This window comes from Platalea leucorodia (assembly GCF_965183815.1).
Source record: "Platalea leucorodia genome assembly, chromosome: 2".
Classification (NCBI taxonomy): Eukaryota; Metazoa; Chordata; class Aves; order Pelecaniformes; family Threskiornithidae; genus Platalea; species Platalea leucorodia.
The window spans coordinates 115,716,677-115,737,985 of NC_138824.1; the positions used below are offsets into that span (position 1 = coordinate 115,716,677).

General features: G+C 44.9%; 1 protein-coding gene across 1 annotated transcript; it reads left to right on the plus strand.

Moving 5' to 3' along the window:
- Positions 1 to 5,973: 5,973 nt before the first annotated feature.
- STYXL2 (serine/threonine/tyrosine interacting like 2) lies at positions 5,974 to 15,784 on the plus strand (the record flags this gene model as incomplete). Its single annotated transcript, XM_082333223.1, has 5 exons — positions 5,974 to 6,086; positions 8,576 to 8,670; positions 9,565 to 9,796; positions 10,557 to 10,774; positions 12,945 to 15,784. 5 exons carry the CDS (start codon positions 5,974 to 5,976, stop codon positions 15,782 to 15,784), a joined length of 3,498 nt encoding a protein of 1,165 aa, XP_082189349.1.
- Between the last annotated feature and the right edge of the window lie 5,525 nt (positions 15,785 to 21,309).

The following is a 21,309-nucleotide window of genomic DNA, read 5'->3' on the forward strand; positions in this document are numbered from 1 at the left end:
AGCACATCAGAGTACAGAAACTGTATTCTTTGGCAATCTTCCAAGTGAGGACAGCCAGTAGAAAAATCCATCCTACTGTATGCATCTCATCTTTGACAGGCTGCAGGCATTAGGAGATGGCAAGGACTCTGCAAAAAGAGGCAGCCTTTTTTCAAAAACAGCTTGCTAACCTCTAAATGCTAATTACAAATTACTTAAGATGTAAACAAAACTGAAGCAAGGTCAGTAGTCTCCTTTCTCCTCTTTGGAGCCCACAAGGAAGAGGTTCCCCACAAGGATGAGGTTCTTAAATTTTTGCCTCCTTTAAAGACTTTAAGATCTTTGTGACTTTATCCCACAGCCTCCAGGGAAAGACATGTAGGATCTTTACTCTAGCTTCCACACTTTAGATTTTGCTCCCATTTAATATTTTAACTGAATCTGATGAACAGAGATAGTGACAGAAATGCCATCACTGTACACCATCTGCCTATACTGCCTCTGTTAATTCTCAGTTCTGTAAATAACAGCTTTGAGTATTCACTGAAAGACCTTGGTTACAGTCCCTGACAGACACTGTACCAACTTGGTAAGCTTGCTGTTATCCTCTTCACAGCAATAAGACTTTCACTATCATTTATACAACTTCTGTTCTCCCCAATAATTTCAAAACCCACTTAAATGATTGCAGCTAAATTTGACAAATGAATAGTAATCCTAAAGGTGGGAATTTCCTTTCAGTCTCATAAAAATCAGCAATCCCAATCAGTTGGGATAAGAGAGAAATCTAAATTAATGGTACCTCTTAGGCATTAATCCTTGTCTTCCATTCCAAGAATCTGTGGTTGCACAGCCGATGCACCTAACCACAGTCAGTCTCATCTCCGGCGCAGCCAGGCAGATGGGGAAATATGGTATAGTGAGAAGTCACGGGGGCAAGAGCTGATGACTCTGTGAGGGATGTTTATCGTGCTGGGGCACCTGGACTGCAGGACACATGTCCATTGGAAACCAGGCTTGGTAATCCCACTGCTTGTGGAAATACATGAGGTTTAGTCTGTTTTCTTAACTGCAGCAACTGGCTAGTAAAAAACCTACAATAGAGAGAACTTGCAGAGTTAAGCTGAAAACAGTGCCTATAACAGTAGTTCCTCAAATACCTAACGCAGGTCTGAGCTTAGTAACCTTACTGTCCAAAAGATGGTATGTAGATTAAGCACTGTATGTTAACCCTGAAACAAATGCACTATTTTCACGTAAATTTGTTATTTAACTGTAAAAGTAACAAGGTGCGTCCTCTCCAAGCGTATTGGCATGTGTCTTGTTCCACTGCGCTGGGGAGGAGGGACAGGCACTGGATCATCTCACGGTCCATAACTTGGATAGGCTGCCTTAACTGGTGTCCATGTGGAAATACTGGTGTGGAAACGATTCACTGTGGGAAGAGTTTTACCCTGCCTCTGTCAGCCACTCAGTTACGTTACAAGTAAATAAGTTGGTGCTGAGATTGATAATGTTCTGTTGTTTTGGAGACTTAGCTGAGTAAGACTGGTTTCCTAGGTATCATAGAGAGCATAGGCTTCAACACCTGATACTTACATAAATCTGATATTAAGACGCTTGTTTAGATGCACTGTATTTATTACTTTTGTTAGTAATTTAGGCCTAGATTGGAGAAGGTATTTAGGCATTTATATCATGTTACTTTTCCCTGACAGTTCTCATTGGGGGCTTCAGGAGCTGTTGATAAATGCAGGAGGCAAATGTACCATTTACGTATGAGAAGTCGGTAGAGCTGCCCAATCAGAAAGACTGGGACAGCTGGCAATTTTAAGAGATTTTAATTTTGTTTCTGGGTTGACTTTCTTTCCCGGTCTAGTGTGAGCTGCCAAACTCACAGGCATTGGCACCACAGCTGAAAGAACTCCCACAGGTACTGGCAACACTGCCAAAGCTTTGCCATGGCCCTACTTAGGCTAACAAAGGCCTGTGTCTCAGCATAGGCTGACAGGCATCGACTTCTTCATGACTCACCCATGGGCAATGCAAAACCTTAAAGTCTTGTTTTTGCTGATGGCTACAGCTCTGGGGAATCTTTTTGCTGATATATAGGATTTTTAGGGGATATTATTATCTTATTTAAATGAAACTGCCATTGACATGAAAAGCTTTAATACAAAACTAGGGTGGCCTCATTGTCCTGCTAAAAATACATACTCTGATAAGGCTCGCCTGTAAAAGCCAATGAGGATTAATGTACAGGTAGCATAGTGCTAACACTATAAATGATAGTAACTCCTGTTAAGTTAAGACAGAGAAAGAGGAATGTTCCATCAAGATCCCATCTTTCCCACCTAAAAGGACAGCACCTGGCCATGTTCAGTTCGGGATATTCTATGAATGGATATATTAATCACCAATGACAGGTGCCCAGCCACTTACAGCTTGTTACTTTTTGCTATGTTTGCATGTGCATACATTCATTATCAAATATTTCTAGCATCCTTGCCTCTCTTCTGCATTGTCATCTTGATCCCCTAAAGCAACAACCTGTAACAAGCAGTGAGGAAGAGCTGCCAGGCTGCCTGCTGTCTGTGTATTCTCCACAAATCTGCAACATAGGCGATCCTATCTGCATCTCTACATGTGAATGGTTGCGGTGGGCAAGGCAGGGCTTTCAGGTCCAGCCATCATGCCCTGTTTCAGCTGTATCCTAAAGATTCATTAACAGGATTTTCAGAAGCAGCTCAGTGACTTAAAAGCATCAGTTTTTATTGGGTGTCAATGGTATATGTGCTCCCACAACATTTAGGTCCTTTGAAAACTCTGTTCTCCAATAATAAGGAAGTCCATAGGCAAATGTCTTTCGATCACTTCCTGACTCAATTAGCAGTAATTAACAAGAGCACATGTGGCACTGCATTGCAGAAGTGGCTAAAAATTGCATTGCCCAGAGGAGGCAGCTGTAGGATCAACACAATTCATCCTCTTGTGGTACATGAAACTGTTAGGATTTCTTCAAACCTGTAATCAATAATCCATTTCTCCCCTTGATATGACACTTGAGATTCAATATACCACTTTCTCTTGCTCCTGCTTGCTCACCCCAGTAACTGTATTAACACAAGTCTAGGCTATGAGCACGTAAAGACTTGAGTGCCTGTTTCACGGCTCTTCCCTGCCATGATGTGGCATCCCTGCAGATGTGGCCCCATCTCCATGTGGGGATGCAGCACTCAAGTAAGAAGGGGGGTATGCGGGCCCTGCCCAGCATGATGCAGCAGCAAAGGTATCTGTGGTATGAGATAGGTCAGTTCTCTTTTCCACTTCCTTTCTTGTTTGCTCCTTTGTTTGCAAAAGGAATCAACAGTGGGATGTCATTGCATGACTCAGAACTGGAGGCCCCATTACAGGTAAATAGCACTTAGGCTTTCCTCTGGTTCTGCCTCGGACCAGCCTGGCCCATGAGCTTTGCTGCGGAGTCAAGAGATGGGAACTGGAGGTTTCCTCTTTGGAAAGGCATCAGAGAAGACGTAGTGTACCTCAGTCCTAGCTCTTCCAAGAACAAAAATCAGCTAATCATACAATCATAGAACCACAGAATGGTTTGGGTTGGAAGGGACCTTTAAAGATCATCTAGTCCAACCTCCTTGCCAAGGGACATCTTTCACTGGATCAAGTTGCTCAAAACCCCATCCAACCTGACCTTGAACACTTCAGTGATGGAGCATCTACCACTTCTTTGGGCCACCTGTTCCAGTGTCTCACCACCCTCTTTGTAAAGAATTTCTTCCTTATATCTAATCTAAATCTACCCTTAGTTTAAAATTATTGCCCCTTGTCCTGTTACTACAGACCCTGGTAAAAAGTCTCTCTCTGTCTTTCTTATAAGCCCCCTTAAGTATTAAAAGGCTGCAATAAGGTCTCCTTGGGGCCTTCTCGTCTCCAGGCTGAACAACCCCAACTCTCTCAGCCTTTCTTCATAGGAGAGGTGCTCCATCCCTCTGATCATTTTTGTGGCCCTCCTCTGGACACACTCCAACAGGTCCATGTCTTTCATGTGCTGGGGACCCCAGAGCTGGACGCAGTGCTCCAGGTGGGGTCTCACCAGAGCGGAGTAGAGGGGCAGAATCACCTCCCTCGACCTGCTGGCCACGCTTCTTCTGATGCAGCTCAGGATACAATTGGCTTTCTGGGCTGCAAGCGCACATTACCAGCTCATGTCCAATCTTTCATCTACCACTATCCCCAAGTCCTCTGCAGGGCTGCTCTCAGTCCCGTCATCCCCGAGCCTGTACTGATACTGGGGATTGCCCCGACTCAGGTGCAGGACCTTGTGCTTGGCCTTGTTGAACCTCCTGAGGTTCACATGGCCCCACTCCTCAAGCCTGTCAGGGTCCTTCTGGATGGCATCCCTTCCCTCTAGCAAATCAGCTGCACCGCTCAGCTTGGTGTCATCCGCAAACCTGCTGAGGGTGCATTCAGTCCCACTGTCTACGTCATTAATGAAGATATTGACCAGTACTGGTCCCAGTATGGACTCCTGAGGGACACCACTTGATCTCCATTTGGACACTGAGCCGTTAACTGTAACTGGATGCAGCCATCCAGCCACTTCCATATACATCAAATAGTCCATCCATCAAATCCATCTCTCTGCAATTTAGAGGTGAGAATGTTGTGGGGGGCCACATCAAAGACCTTCCAGGACTCTAGGTAGTTGACAGGTAGCTTGCTTCTAGTAAGCTTGGAGTGGCTCATCCCGCACTGCGTTTCCCAAGGACATCAGAGGTCATACCAGCATTTCAAGTTGCGCCTGGTGGGGTCCCAGTTGCCTGGAGGCTCCCTACAGGCAGAGGTCCAGCCGCCCTAGCTCTGGGCTTTTCTCTGAGCTCCTCCTGCAACGGGGAAATATCGGAGGATCCAGCCCACAGTGGGGAAGGAGTTAAGTGCTTGACCAGCTGCCATCTATGAGGCACTGAATTCTTTCCCTGTGCAATCCAACAGCCTGTGTCAGGACAACGCTATATTTAGAAAGCTGATAAAGGTTTGGTGCCGACAGTTGTCCTGCCCCTTGATGAAGAAGCTGCAGAGAGAGTGAGAGGGGGCAGCTGATTTCTCTTCCCCCAGTACCATTCCCTGCCAGGTTTCCTGCCCTCCTCACTGGACTCTTTGCCGTGCCTCCGGCAGGGACCCCCAGCAGAGTCGTCCAGGCACAGCGGGTAAGTGCCCGTTCCTTGCTCCCCTGCCTCCCTACTCGCTGCCCCATGGGCGGCAGCCGCTCCTCAGCCCTGCTGGTGGCACGCTGCTGCAGTCCTCCCGCCTGAGGCCAGCTGCTGGGGCCCTTCGGAGCCACCACCGGCTGTCGTGGCATGGTGAGGCAGGAGTCGCTCTGGCTGGACCCGGGGAAGGGGCGGCTGCTGCGTTCTCACGCTCCTAACCGAGCTATGGCCCCCTTGCTCTCCCGCGGCCACGGCAGCCTCCCCACAAAGGATTACAAGGACAAAGTCCTGAGGCTTAAAGCACCTTCGGCCTTGAGCTTTAGGAGCATTTCATTTTGGGGAGGCGAGGTCTCATGTTTCTTGCCCCTGACGCTCCTTCCAGTCCAGTTCTGGCTGTGTACAGCTCCTTCCAGCCACCACGCGCAGGCTGAGCCGGCCAGCTTGGGGATAGAGTTTCTGCCCCGCCACCCCTTCCTTCCTGGCCTTCCTGCACGCTTACTCACAGGCAAGAAGGGCATCGGCACTCGCTGGGCACCAGCCAGGGAGCTGCATGAGGCCTCAGGAATGGCAGGCACCCTGGCAGAGGAGCCAGTGCTGCTGGCTTGTGGCAAGGGCTGCTCGCAGGGTTGTGGGAGCAAGGTGTGGGAGCCCCTTCTGCCATACCCCCCTGCCACCACTGCCCCACAGCTGGGGGATGGCCTCCCGCGCAGACCTCTGTAACAGCCCTCCCTCCTGCTGTGCTCCCCTTGTAGCGGATCCTCTCACAGCTGCCATGGCCAGTGGCAGAGATTCAGACAGTGAGCAGGCGGTGCCCGATGAGGAGGATGAGGGACCGGACGTGAAGGCCGTGCAGGCCCACTATCTCCGCAGCCCCTCACCCAGCCGGTGAGTATGCTTGCTGCAGGCACCGCCATGGACTCCCGGTAGCACGTGGTAGATTAGCTTGCCTGCCTTCCTCTTCCACCGCCTCCTTCTGCACAGGCACTTGGATCAAGTGTGGAGCCCAGGGCTTCCCTCCCCTCCCAGAGGCAGGGGTCAGTGTGCCAGCAGGGAGAGAGACTGCAGAGGCAGGACTGATGTGCTAATTAATCCATCCCGCTGAGAGCGTATGCACACATGGGGGGGATAAATTGCAGAAATCATTACTGTGGGGTGGTATTGTTGCTCTTCCCTGTCTCATCCTCTCACGTCCACCCCCATGCTGAAACTTTATTCCAGATTTCGACTCTTCCCAAATTCAGCCCTGTCTTTCTGTCCATTTTAAGGACCTGTGGATTTTTTAATGTTGATATTAGCCTTTCCCAGCCCCAGAAAGACTGAGGGTCTTCAGATTTGGGTTTGGTTCAGAGCCATCTTTAGCTACAGGCTTCAGGCACTGAACAGGAGGCTGTCACAGTGCAAGCACAAATTGAGTTACCTCAAGCAAAACAAGCATGATTAGATGTGTTTTCTCCTAATACAAGGAAAAATACATCCCTTTGTACTCTTTTCCTAAAGCAAAATGCTCTACAGGGCTTTTTGTACACTTCTGAGATGCTTTAGCTGAAGGCAGGGAGCAGGGATCGAGTTTGAAAAGAACCTGCACCAATGGCCCTCAACAAGTAGGTTATGAAATGTTTCCCGTTAACTGTGGGGCACTGCAGAAAAATGAAGACAGAGTGCTTATTTCATTTAACTACATGCATTTAAAAATTGTTTAAGAAGTTCACTGAGCTCACAGAAAGTAAAATTAGGTATTGAACTTGGTAAATCACTCTCCTACTGCTCATCAGTTACTCAAAATGAACAGAAGCACCTCTCCAGTCCCTTCCCCTTCCCCTTCCCCTTCCCCTTCCCCTTCCCCTTCCCCTTCCCCTTCCCCTTCCCCTTCCCCTTCCCCTTCCCCTTCCCTTCCCCCCTTTTTTTTCCTCCTTTTTTTCTTGCTGTCAATGCCAAAAGCAATGATCAAAATGGCAAGGTCCTTCCCAACCAGAACAAGGCCCTTGAAGCATCCAGGCTTGGGCAGTTCTGCACCTGTGTGTTTCATGGATGCTTGGGGCAGCTACAGGTAAAATGTGTTGAGGCTGTGGCGGCAGATTACTACCAACTGTTATCTTTTTATTGAGCTTGCAGGCAACCTCTACAGCAAAAGGAGTTGAAGGCAGGGCATAGCTGCAAATTTGTGTCAGCTCCTGTAAATGAGACTGAGACTCCTGTTGCTCATCTCATAAACTCCTTTGAAGAGCTAGAAAAGGATTACTTTCAGTCACGGGTGACAAGTGCTGGGACCCAACTAAATGACCTAGATGAGCCCGTTAAGCGGTTTCCGATGGCTGTGCCCTCCATTTTGATTCTGGAGAATGAAAGTGGTTTAGCTCTCCAGATGCTTTGCTGCACCCTGACTGCACATTAATCACGCTCCCTCTCCTGCTTTAATTAAACAAAAACAAACAGTGTGTTGCAGGTACTGCAAGCCTGCATTGCCAGATAGCTTCTGTGATGGCAGCAAACTTGTCCTAATGATCTGTACCATCTATTTGGAAGGAAATGTAGGGCATGTGCATCAGGGAAAAAGCTCTGTAAAATATTTTGTTAAGATGGTCTAAATGAGAAGATTTACGTGGACTGTACAGGTGGACCCAGAAGGAAATATATTAGTTTTCAAGATTGTGGCTTTTTTCCTTAACAAAAACTTAGGTAAATCACGCTGTGTGTCAAAGAACTCCCTTCAAAGGTGTTTGTGGGTTTCATAGTTGTTTCTGCCCTGCAGTTAGACAACACTATGTGAGTGGAGAGACTGACCACAGATTCATACTACGACGTGACCAATGAACTGAGTACTGAGGGAGAGATTCACAGGCTTCAATATTAATGCTTGCATTGCCGCTTGTGATAACTCAAAGGATGCTTGTAGGCAATTAGCTAACAGGAAAAAAACCCAACCGTTTTCTAGCATAATCTGTTTTGAATTGCTCAATAAATTCTAGTTAGGACAATGTTTATGTCTGTCTGTCTAAGTGAGAGCTATTTGTGAGCCTATTCCTTGTGATCCATCCCCCTCCCAGTCTCAAATCAGACACCAGTAGTCTCTACCCAAAAACTGCTGCACCAGTCCATTCTCTTGCACTCCCAGCCCACTGCGGCTCCTCCCCATGGAGTCTGTCTCCTGCAAACCCTGGAACCAAGGCATATTTGAAGCCTGCAGTGCCACGTTGAAGAGCAGGGTCAGGGTGAGGGGTGGGAGAAGAGCTGAGGCTTCCCTTCTACCATCAAAGGATCCTCACTGCTCCAGTTCCCTGCTGCTGTCTTCTGGAATGGGTGAAAAGGGCTAAAGTCCTGGAGGTGGGATCCCAGTGGAGGGCATTTGCCTAATAGGCAGTGTGGTTGGTTGGCAGGTATTCAGTGATATCGGACACTGATACAGAGAGCATCTTCATGGACCCAATCCATCTGTCATCTGCTGTGGCTGCCAAACAAATAATCAATGAAGGTAAGAGGAGGAAGGGTAAAAGAACTATGTAAGTAATACAGACTTGAGTTGCGCTTCTTTTGCCTTTTTCATCCAGAGATCCTAAAATGATAAAAAAGCCTTTATGAGAAAACCCCACCTGAGGTGGAGGTGAAAAACACAAAGAAATAATAATTTACAGCAAGGTTTGGTGACTTCCTTTGAAGATGTGCACTGGATCTGTGGCAGAATGAGGTACCGCAGTGGTGAATGGTTTGATTGCTGGTTGCTTGCTGCAACAAACAGAACAGAACAGAACAGAATCGAATCGAATCGAATCGAATTGTTCAGCTGGAAGAGACCTACAATGATCATCTAGTCCAACTGCCTGACCAATTCAGGGCTGACCAAAAGTTAAAGCAAGTTATTAAAGGCATTGTCCAAATGCCTCTTAAACACTGACAGGGTTGCAGCATCGACCACCTCTCTTGGAAGCCTGTTGCAGTGTTTGACCACCCTCTTGGTAAAGAAATGCTTCCTAATGTCCAGTCTAAACCTCCCCTGGTGCAGCTTTGAACCATTCCCACGTGTCCTATCACTGGATCCCAGGGAGAAGAGCTCAGCACCTCCCTCTCCTCTTCCTCAGGAAGCTGTAGAGAGTGACTGCATTCTTCTGGGGCTAGAATCAGTGTGCCCTTAAGTCCCAGGCCTTTGGCCAGTGTGGGTCTCTGGACTGAGAGGACAGTGCAATGTGTTCTTCCCATTACTAACTACCCTGAGGCTGCTAGATAAGCAGGTACCTGCACACGTTGCAGGCAGGACGGTGTGATGTTACTGGGAAAAAAAGGAAGCCACAAGGCTTGTCCCAGGAACAAAGAATGACAGGTCATATATTTCCTTTTACATGCTTTTAGTTACAATGTCGGTTTATTCCAGAGCTGAAGACAAAGGACGGCAAGGTAGATTCAGTGTGTCCCAGGATGTTAGAGTCTGCGCGGCAGTTGATGGTGGAAGACCTGTACAACCGAGTTAAGGAAAAGATTGATGACACCAGCTTGTTTAACACGCCGTGTGTGATGGACTTGCAGAGGGCACTTGTGAAGGACAGGCTGGAGACCCCCAGGGATGCTGTGGATGAAGTCTGGCCTAATGTCTTCATAGCAGAAAAGTGAGTGTCAGCTTTTGTCATCAAGTTGCACGAGATTCCCAGTGAAGGGTCAGATGGAACCATTGAAGGCATAACATGTACTACATGCATCTAATACCTTTCATCCCTAGTGAGCCCCAAAGTGTTTTTCAGAATATGCTCACAAAGATCTCTGTGCACTGAAAAGTAAATACTTCTGGAATAGAATCAGCAGCTTTACTATGCTATTTTGATGCTTTGACAATTTAGGAGGGGAAAAGGCAAATGAGCCCAAATTACACTATTCTGATTGGAATTCGGCCCTGAAATTGAGACTAAAGTCTTTGTTATGTAAAAGAGAGTTAAAAAAGAAATGCCGTAACAAATATCAAGCGGAAAAGGTTAGGTCTTCTGTACCATGGCTCAGCTGTCTGAGACACCTGTGCAAGTGACCAGAACAGAATTAGAAGGGGATACAGTGTAAAGCATTAATTATGGAGTGATAAAAATTGGGGAGTAAGTAAACAGCTCGAACGTAGGATGGCAGGATGAGTTTAAAATCAAGCTGGAGTGGAAATTGAGCATGCAGCTCCACTGGTGAGTGCAGGTTTCTCATTTTCTTTTCCTGGTGAGTGTTGGAAAGAAATACCTGTAGAACTCTCAAAGGACATTAAGGTTTGAGTGGAGCTGTGTGTTGGATGAGTAACACAGACTGGGAGCTCTGTAGCACTTGCAGCAGACAGCTTCTTTCCTACCATAAATAGCACCACCGATATCTAACATCTTTCTTTCATTTCTGAAGAAGTGTTGCGGTGAACAAAAGCCGTTTGAAGAGACTCGGGATCACGCATGTCTTGAATGCAGCTCATGGTACAGGTGTATACACAGGACCAGGTTTCTACAACGGTCTGAATATCCAATACCTGGGCATTGAAGTGGATGATTTTCCAGATATGGATATCTCCAAACACTTCCGCCCAGCTGCAGAGTTCCTTGACGAAGCACTGCTGACTTACAGGGGTAAGAGGAGAAGATTACAGTGGTTCCAGAATGCTTGGGAATTAATGGGTGGAAGCGTTACTCTGATAAACAGCTGATGCCACATTTGTGATTGGGTAGAAGGCAGATACTTTGTTCTTTGCATCCAGTTATGGTGAACGCTTCTTGCCCATTTCTGCCATGCCTCATTCAAAGCCGGAGGGGGCAAACTAGTGAGACGAGGCAGCCCAGCAGCCCCTGCTGCAAGCCCCATGCCTTTGGACTCAAACTGGCTGTGAGCCACCTCCCTCAGCTGCTTTGAAAGTACCCTACAATTGCAAAGAGGTGAAGCCCTGCTCCAATAAATATATTTTTTTATATTGATAGTATATTATACTATATCTGTTGACATATTCCTGTACACTGCGAGTTTCAGTTTTGCCACGATGCTTACTACAAAAGAACAGGCTGATTTACTAGAACAATCCAAACAGCTCAGTTGAACCCCTGGATGTCTACACCCAGGCTACTGTATAATTTGCTGGACTCCAATTCCATGGCAACTGTTATTCTGTGGACCTGCAGTGCATGCTGGTCATTTTGTTGCAGCTTCAGTGGACAGTTAGAAATACCTTTATGGAATTCAATGTGAAAATGAACACCACAATCACTGATATCACTGATATTCTTTATATATGTATTCAATGCATTTCATTTTTGTAGAGAGACAACAGATTACCTCCTGTAATGAGGTGACAGTAAGAAAAGTGAGAAGTTTTGTTAGTACGCAAGAAAAGTTGAGCCAATTTTAATAGCTCACCAACAATAACATGAGGAGGGACACTCTACCCATCTATGTTCTTCTTCATAACTCCCATTGCCACCCTTGGCACAGTACAGATGTTTACTGCTGCTGGCATTCGCCAGCCTTTCAACCCAGCAAAAACAACAGCCCAGCAGGGAAGAGAAGGTTTTCCATTGGGTTAGTGAGCTGAACTGGCTCACGAAAGGGCCCCGTGAGTACCGGAGCCAACACAGGAAAGGATGCACGGAGACAGAGGAGCCTTGAAAGAAAGCAGAGGACTGAGATCTCCCCCTTTTGGTGAGCTGTTAAATAGGCTTTACTGGCTGTTAAAACACAGAAGGCAACTGAGAAAGAAGAAAGGTGTAAAAGACATTTTGGGATTGTAGGCATAGGTACATTGGTACTATACTTGCGGTAACATATCAGCAGTCAGAAAGGTGGTGTTTAAACTGGCTTCATTAAGTTTCAGTGCAAACAGTTTGATTAAACTGGAGTTTATCACACATTTAGAAACAGTAATTTCAGTTATTTGCAAGCTAGCAAAGCCTCATTTACACTCTTTTCATATTTACAAGCTTTTCTTTAACTTTAAAACTTTAAACAACAATTTAACTTTAAAAACAAATTAACTTTAAAAAACAATTCTTCCGTGCCAAAGCTTAGTTTTCTGCAAGAGGTGGTTTCTGTGTAAATGCCATGAAATAAAGCAGATCCTCAGCTTTGATTCTAGCTCTTGCAGCCACTGTTTACAGAACAGTGGGTCCCAGTTGTTTGGAGCAGCTGTATCAGTTTGTCAGAGTCAAAATCAGGCTAGTTGCTTGGTTCTCCTGTTCGGAGATATACTATGACTCTGGCCTCCAGCCAGCCTACATGTAACTGTTTGAGTGTACCTTGCAAAACAGCAGATCTGGATTCTGGCAAAAATATAATTAAATTAATATAAAATTGTATTTAAGTCCTATAATGTGCCTTATAAAAAATTAAGTTATTTGCTTATCCTCCCAATACCTTCCTGGAGGCTAATGCTAATATCTCCCTTTTTACATATGGGGAAACTGAAGCATGGAAAGCTTAAATGTCTTACCCTAAGTCAGCCAGCAAGTCAAGAATACTATATCACTTGGCTTTCTAATACCTGTTATAAGCTTTTTGATTATTTGGGGAAGTGAAGTGTATAGGTGAAAATACAAATATTATTTAGATTGTTTTAAAATGTGCCTGTCACTGCTTTTGAAACTAATGTGCTTTTTGTAAAGCTAACAAATACTTAGCATTCGTTTCAGTCACTGAAACATATAATCTGTCTCATTTTTAACACTATTCAGAGAATGCTTTTGTGTTACATACCAGAGCAACCTCTCTATATTATTGGAAATAGCTAATTACTTTTATATTCAATATCTGCAGGCAAAATCCTTGTCAGCAGTGAAATGGGAATCAGTCGCTCAGCTGTTCTGGTGGCTGCTTACCTGATGATCTACCACCATATGACCATTCTGGAGGCTCTGATGACTCTGAGAAAGAAGCGTGCCATTTACCCCAACGATGGCTTTCTGAAACAGCTAAGGGAGCTCAACGAGCAATTGTTGGAGGAACGAGAGTTGGAGCATACTGGAGATGAAGAAGCCACTCCTAGTCAAAGTCCTGTTGCCCATGCAGGGACTTCTTCCCGGCTGTCTGGAGATGGAGACTCAGAAAGCATCATGGGAGCCAAAGCCCACTCCATCACAGTAGAAGAAGAGGACACCAGCAGCCTGCTGGGTAGTCTTAGGAGCTCTTCATCAGTGGGAAAAACTAGCTGGCTTTCCAAACACTCCACCCTCATCAGTGAGGAGGAAGAGGAACAGTTGTATGAGGAATGGAGGAAGAAACAAGGCCTGCCTGCAAAGGAACCAGGAGTTAACCATGGAAGAAGAACATCTCCAAAGCTTCTGGATCAGGAAGGGGAACAATCTGAGGAGGATGTGAAACAGAGGATCCATGACTGGCAGTGCAGAAATGAGAAATACCAAACGGAGGGTCCACCCAGGGAGGAGGATGGAGATTCCAACATGGGAGGAAGACCTTACCAATCAGGTGATTTCAGTGATGTTGAGAGCGTGAGCAGTTTTGAGATCCGAACCCTAAAACAACAGCTGGAAGCCAGTAGCTTTAGCAGGATGAGGAGGAGCCGCACAGGCTCTATGTCTTCAGAGAGCACTTGGGACATGTGGAACCAGAGGCTTCTGGAGATTGAGAAGGAAGCTGCTCAGAGGTATCGTTCGAAGAATAAAAATTGTGGGGAGACACGATCCCCAGAAACAGGAAGAAAGGAGAGGGATGTGGATGAGGAGAGTGTGTTTTCAGACAGTAGCTCCTTTTACAATTTCTGCCAAAAGAACAAAGACAAGTTGACTCCTCTAGAAAGGTGGAAGGTTAAGAGGATCCAGTTTGGCTTTCACAAGAAGGACTTAGAATCATCATCTTCTGCACCATCTCCAGCAGAAGATAGCAGCCAGGCAGGTGGGGAGGGGACAGAAGGGAAGAGTTTGTCAGATATTAACCTGACTGCTTACCAGGCTTGGAAAATGAAGCGGCAGAAGAAGGTAGGCAGTGAAAACAAGGAGGAATTTGTGGAGTTTGCCAAAAGTGAGGATTCTGCTTCGGCTAAAAAGAAGCAGAGGCGTGTAGAGCTCCTTGAACGTTCAAAGAAAATTTTAGAAGAAAGCCAGTCCCTGTGCAGCTGGGAGACAGACAGTACGATGAGTGGGAGTATCCCACTCTCAGCTTTCTGGCCCTCAGCGCCTTCTGCAAGCGGTGCCGAGGATGCAGCTTCTGCCCTGAGCATGCAGACAAATCATTCGTCTTTATCACAGCCCAGGAGTAGCACAGGGGCAACGCAGCCTCAGATGCCAAGTATACCCCTTCCCAATCTCCCGGTTGGCCCAGGTGACACAATATCCATGGCAAGCATTCAGAACTGGATCGCTAACGTGGTCAGTGAAACCATTGCTCAAAAGCAAAATGAGATCATGATGCTGTCCCGTCCATCGTCTGCAATGGCCTCCAGCGTAATGTCAGGAGACCTTGGCAGGCGCGGAGATGATGATAAGGTTTCTCTTCTCAGTGCTCAGAGTGGCTCATCTCTTGCTACCTCTCAGCTTCGCCAGCAGGACATGCACAGGGCCGAGTCTCAGTCTGTCCTGTCTTGCAACACCTCAGCGAGCGCAAGGACAGAAGGGACTAGTTCAAACATGAAAACAACACAGACAAGCAAGCCACTGTACAGCCTCTTTGCTGATGATGTTGACCTAAAGAAACTCAGGAGGAAGGAGAAGGAGATGCAAATGGAAATGAGAGAGAAAATGTCAGATTATCAAATTGAAAAGGTGATCAGAGACAACAAACGCAGCACTTTATTTAAAAAAAAGATGACCAAAGGAGAGGAAAATGAAATAGAAGATGACAGAGAGAGTACAACAAACAGCCACAGGCGCCTCTTGCAAGCAGATCTTGACAGAACTGATACGGTCTTTGATCTGTCCGGTCAACCTGCAAACACAGCTGCACCGAAGTCAGAGATGGAGACTGATATTACCAAGTGGCTCAGTGGCCTGAAAACAGAAAGAGAACCACCGTCCTATTATGATCAAAGTGAGAGGGCTAGAGAGAAATATAGCAGATCATCCAAAGTTAGAGAGATGGATTCTGAAACATCCAGTTACAGATTCTCCAGATCCCAGAGAGAAGAGCTGGACAGCTGTTCTTCCTACGAATCGAAAGGAGATTCACTGAGAACCATGTCAAGATTTTCCTCTGCTTCTGCAAAAGAGGACAAAGAGATGTATAAGTTCACAAGGTCAAGGGTCAGTGAGACAACAAGTTCCAGAGAAAAGACCCCAGAGCTGCATGTTTTCAGCCAAACACCTGAACCATCCTTTGACTCTGAATCCCCTGAACCATCTACACAGAGTCGAGTTAGATCTCATCACGTGGAGGCGTGTGAAGAGGAGGCCAGGTCAGACATGTCAGAATTTGGAGCTAAGAGAAAGTTCACCCAGAGCTTTTCAAAGTCTGAAGAGGATGGAAAGAAAGAGGCAAAAGTGGAACAAAGTGAAGAAAGATTTGCATCTAGACAGTTCTCTCAGTACAGGCGACGCATGCGTAAAGAAGAGGAAGAAGAGATGGATGATGATGCCATTATCGCTGCTTGGAGAAGCCGACTAGAAGAAACTACAGCAAAGCTCCGGCGGCGAAGGGAAGAGTGACCAAGATCAGATTATAGGAACACAAGCAGAGCCACAGAGTCCCTGAATCACTCATCGTTATACTTCTGATAATCCTTTGTGGTTTGTAGGGCATTTCCTGCAGATAGTTCTCTTCTTAATCAAAAGCGATAAAGGGAAGAGGTCAAGTTTTGGAAGTGTTTGTGGTTTGTCAGAAAGAAGATGCTAGTATTAAATGATCAATGTAGGTAGGAACACAATGTTACAAGCCATTAGGAGCCAGACGATGTTTCAGCAGCAAAAGCAAGTAATGGTGGCACCTCAATTCAGAAGACCAATCACATCCCATTTTGGTCATTTCAATTTCCTAGTCTTGTTAAAGACTGGACTTATTTTTTCTAGGATTTTTTTGATCATAAATGGAAGAAGCCAACAGCCTTTTCTAGGAACTCGGAAGAATGTTCTTCTCTTAATCAGTTTTAATTTATACCACTGAGAAGATACGGCCAGGTAGGCTCCATTTTCTGTACCAGTCTTATGAATGTCTACAGGAATAAGACAGTTCAGGGGAATACACGTACTGTTTTACTTCACTAAGTAGCAGAAGCAAAGTGGAATACTAGAAGAAAGGAGATGCGTCCTTCTTTTTAGAAGTTCAGTGCAGTAATGAATGTATTCCTGTGGTACCATTGTTTTCTATTAGATGTAGTCATCTCTGCTCCAGTATCGTTGGTTCCTGCTAATAACTTTGGGTCAACAAAGGAAAAATGCAGTAATGTTAACAGCCGTCTAAAAAATACAGTCTGATGTAGTTAAAGAGACGGAGTTAGGGTTAGGATTAGTGTTAGGTTAGGCTGGGTTTCTGAAGTACTGACTTCAGTTTGTTTTATGTATGCAGCTCAGCTAAGTCTGTGCTTTTATGTCTATAGTCAGATTGTCATGTATTAATTTTCAACATGATTGCCGTAAAAGAAAAGAGTGACACAGAAGCTGACCTCATAATAAAATGATGTATAAAGCACTGGTGTAAGGCACCATGCACCTAAGGACAAATTGTGTGTCTGTTGAGTGTGGTACTTGGAAGCTCGTTTGTAGGAGATGGTAGGTTTAGTTGGCGTGTTACAGTTGACGTGTTGTTTGTATCATGAGCTACAGAGCCCACTTTCCAGAGCGAGTGGAAGGAGCACAGTCTCCATGTTAACTGAGTACACCAAGTTAAGAGCCTGGGGTCTTTCCATGCCCTGCAGAGCCTCATAAGCTTGTGTGACATGACCTGCCAGGTCTGCCACAGCATCCCTTGTATGGCCCGTATGTCGCTGTGTCTTTAACACATTAAAGCACCCAAATCTGTCACCAGTCAACATCTTTCACCTCTCTCTTATAAACACCTAAGCCTGTTTCTCCTGATTTCTACTCTGGAATAATCTGTTCTGTCTTCTGTACAGACTGTATTTTGAAACAAAACCCTCTGGCAGAGCCGAGCATAAAACAACAATGGAGGGATGATGCAGTATTGCTCTCTCACAGGAAGTTTTGCCTTTCTTTTTCTTGTCGTCTCTTCTCCCTCCCACTGCGATGCTTAGAGCTCACTATTACTATTATACTAGTACCTCTCCGTATTTTAATTGTGTAATATAGACAGTAAGCTCCACAGGGCAAGGACCTGATCTTTGTCCTTGTCTGTATGATGCCACGCACATCAGCAATGCTATCTAAATAATGGTTACTGATAACAAAATGCAGCTGCCAATTTTCCTAAACTTAGAATCATTTCTCTCAACTATAACTCACTGATTAGACATTATCCCTGCTTCTCTGAAGATAAAGATGACTCTTTCTGACAGCCAGGACTAGGGTAAATGATAGCTACTTATTGTCAGGTGAATGGAGTCTCAAAATCAGGTGATTGAACAATAACGGGTAGAAAAATAAGAGAAAGAACATATTTTACTTGTGTGGGGTTTTTTTTTTTTTGAGTAAATTCAAATTGCATTTTTGAAGTACATAAGGAACATGGTCTTGTTAATGTTTCGGGCATCCAGAGATGCTATAAGGCTTATAATGCACTTCTACTACAATATAATGTATAATACAATGCATCCCTTATTTCTGCATACTTCTGTGAGTTGTATTTTTTTGAAGTAGTGGAATTCCAGGCTTTGATCCACATTCTGAGATTTTGTATTGAATTTCTGCAATGTGTCTTAGGATAGGCATTTTTCTCCTTTCTTCATCCCTGGTAAAGTTGCTCTGTGGAAAACAGCTCTGCACATGCATATTTGGAGCTTGCTTTAATTTCAGTCTAGAAAAGGTCTTAAGTTTTGATGGATCAAAGTGGAATGTGCAGTAGCTTCTGGCACTGAATTTACTTTTTTATCAAAGGCTGGTTCCCTCTGAAAAATCTCTCCCGCTTCCTATGGCTGGCTGCTGTTCTCAACAGAAACGTCTGTCCTCTGCAGTACTGTAGGGGGCATCTTACACTGTAAAAGATGAGCATTATATGATGTAGTAATTGGTTTCATTTTGCACTGTACAGCACAGCCTTTGTTTGGGTAGCATTTTGATTTAAACAGTAATCTAGGTCTGCCGCACAAATAAATTATTCAAGACTGAGGGGCAGAATATGGTTCTATAACAAGCCTGAGCCAAACCATCCTGATAGCAAGTTTTGACCCTTCTGGGAAAGGGTTAAGTGGGTTCTGCTGACTCACTGAGGTAGGTGGCTTATTAGTTCACTTGTGTAAAAGGGAGATAAAAATGGTTTGCTGGGGAGAGGCCATCTAAGATGCTGGCTGAGCAGTCATGAGGGAGAAGCCTTAGAAACAGCTGAACTTTATTTTCTTATTGCTTATATCCTTGTTAATAAAGCCAAACCCCCAAAGCAATAAGGGGGTGGGGATCGTTTTGGACTCCATTCAGTGTACGGCCTGTGCTTGAAAGCGAGATGGGAAAGGCTCCAGCTCACAGGTATAAATTACATGAAACAGTGACATAAAGACCTTGCATGGTGAAAATATTAAAGCATTCAGTCATAAGACCAATAACCAGGAGAGACAGAAATGGAGAGGTTGAAGGCAGGCTAGAAAGTCAGGTTTTAAGATGAGAATTTAGCAGGAGATAGGGAATCGGTGAAAGGGGAGAGGTCTGCACAGATTGTTTCAGGTGACCAGAGCTGCAGTGACTGGTTTTTCAGCAATGACACTGGTCTGACACTAGATTAAAAGAGTAGGTAAGTACCCAAATTTATCTAGGAAGGATTTTTCAGCAAAGATGCACTGGGACTGATATTTTTGCTCAGCCTCAGTTTGCTGCTGAAGGCAGGATGGGGTTTTTTGGCATTGTACAGTGGAAGGTGAAAGTGCAAGGAGCATCCGTACAGTCAGTTAAGAATATAAACACAGGAACATCAGAAAGGCTATATGGGGTCAGACCAAAGGTCCATCTGGCTCAATATCCTGTCTCTGACAGAGAACAACAGTGCATACCTAGGGAAGAATCTAAGAGCAGTGATATAAGTGATATTTCCCCAGCATGATCTTCCAGCTTCCAATCATTTGCAACTCAAGGACTTGCTGAGCCAGATGTGATTTTTTTGTATTTAATAGCCCTGGGTAGATTTTCCTTCTATGGAGGTGCCTAGTCATTTTTGAGTTATAGCCGTTATAGCCTTGTACCCGCTAGCCTCCGTGATCTCTTGTGGCACAAAGTCCCACAACTTACTCTACACTGAGTGCTAAGCCATCTCCTTTTTGTCTGTTCTGAACCCGCTGCCCACTAGCCTCCTTTGATGGCAAAATAATCTCTAGTTGGTATCTACATGCCACACAAGATTCTACCCACCTCTACTGTTATGCCCCATCCCTAGCGCTCTGGTTTTCAGCCCGAGTTACTCATTCCTCATACGGGAGCTGCTCCATGTCTCTGATTATCCTGGCCATTCTTCTCCGAACCCCTTCCAGTTCTGCTTTGTCACGTTTGAGACGAGGGACCAAATCCTCACACAGTATTCAGGGTGCAGGTGTGGCAGGGATTTATCCTGTGGCATAATGACTTTCGTTTTTCTGTTCTATTTTCCTTCCCTATTAACTCCTAACAGTTTGCGTGCTTTTTTGGCTGTTGCTGAGCACCAAGGTGACATTTTCATGGAACTATTTATTATATCCACAAAATCTGGTTGCTGGATGGCAATGGTTATCATTTTATATGTTAAGTATTCTCATGTGTAATGCTTGACATTTATTAGCCTTGAATTTCATCTGCCATCTTAGTGCTCAGTCTCTCAGTCTCATTAAGTCCTTCTGCATTTTTACACAGCCAGCCTCTCATTTCTACTATTCTGTTTCCTTAATGTCCTTTGAACGATGCAGAAACTCGGAGTATGTGGGAAGCAAAGAAGGTAAGGAGGGATACATGAGAGAGAAACCCATTTGATGTTAGTCTGATTGAAGTAAGAAGTAAGAAAGTGATGAAAGCTGGAGAGCTAGGACATAAGTGTTCAAAAAGAGATCTGAAGACAACAGGCAAATTAAGAAGGGGACCTACATTGGATGGAGACAGTAAGATACGTATGTGAGCCAAGGAGGCTAATGCAAAATATTAATTTGTTTAGGTGTATAAAAATCTGGGGAAGGGTTATGGGGCAACCTCTGTGGGAAGGAAGGAGATGGTAGGATTTACAGAAATTACAGGTTTGTGAGAAATGTGAAGGGGACTGTGAGAACTGGAAAAGGTGAGAATCATCAGTGGGACATAGATGATAAAATGACATCTGTGCTAGACTGGGAATTCAATGTGGCAGAAGCAAGTTTGGAAGGAAGCAGAAATGTGCCAGAAATAAGTTATTCCTAGTGTAACAGCTGCATTCTGCGTCGTAATACTGATAGACGTGGGGCCATGGCCCATTTCCCCCATCTAGGATTTTCAGGGCAATTTGATTTATTAGCATGCGGCACTAGTTTAGACTGGATAATTTTAAAAGGAGTTTAGCACCATTTCCTTCTTTTAGAGCTCCTTGAGAAATGCTTATGCATTAGCTGTAGTGGAGAGCTAGGTGAACTGTGAGACAAAAAGTTTTACCTATGGATGGTTATGTTGCATTGCCTGCCTTTCCTTAACGGGTTTAGCTGGAATACATTCAATACAGACATTATAACATGAAAACACGGTATCCATGAGTTTCCTAAATTTATAGACAACCCAACAGAGATGCAGAAAGCATGTGATTAATATAGTCTAGGGCTTGGAAACAGACACTGCATGCTCCTGTACTCCAGCAAAATCTCTTTGAGAGCTACCTACCTATTCTCTGGAATTTCACTTGTCATTTAGAAAAATGAAAGTGGGTTAAATCTCCGGCTGTTGTAATTGTGAAGAAAACTTCCAAAATTGGAACTATGTGTTACAAATAAACAGTTCTCTAGAGAGGTGGGAGCATAGCTCTAAATGGTGTGTGAATTGCCCCAGTCATCTCAGCAAGGTGCTACCTTATTTGCCCAGGAGTAATAATTTAAATGCCAATAAGATTTGTTACATTGTTCTTCATCTAAAAAATGGAGAGAGGTTCAAGG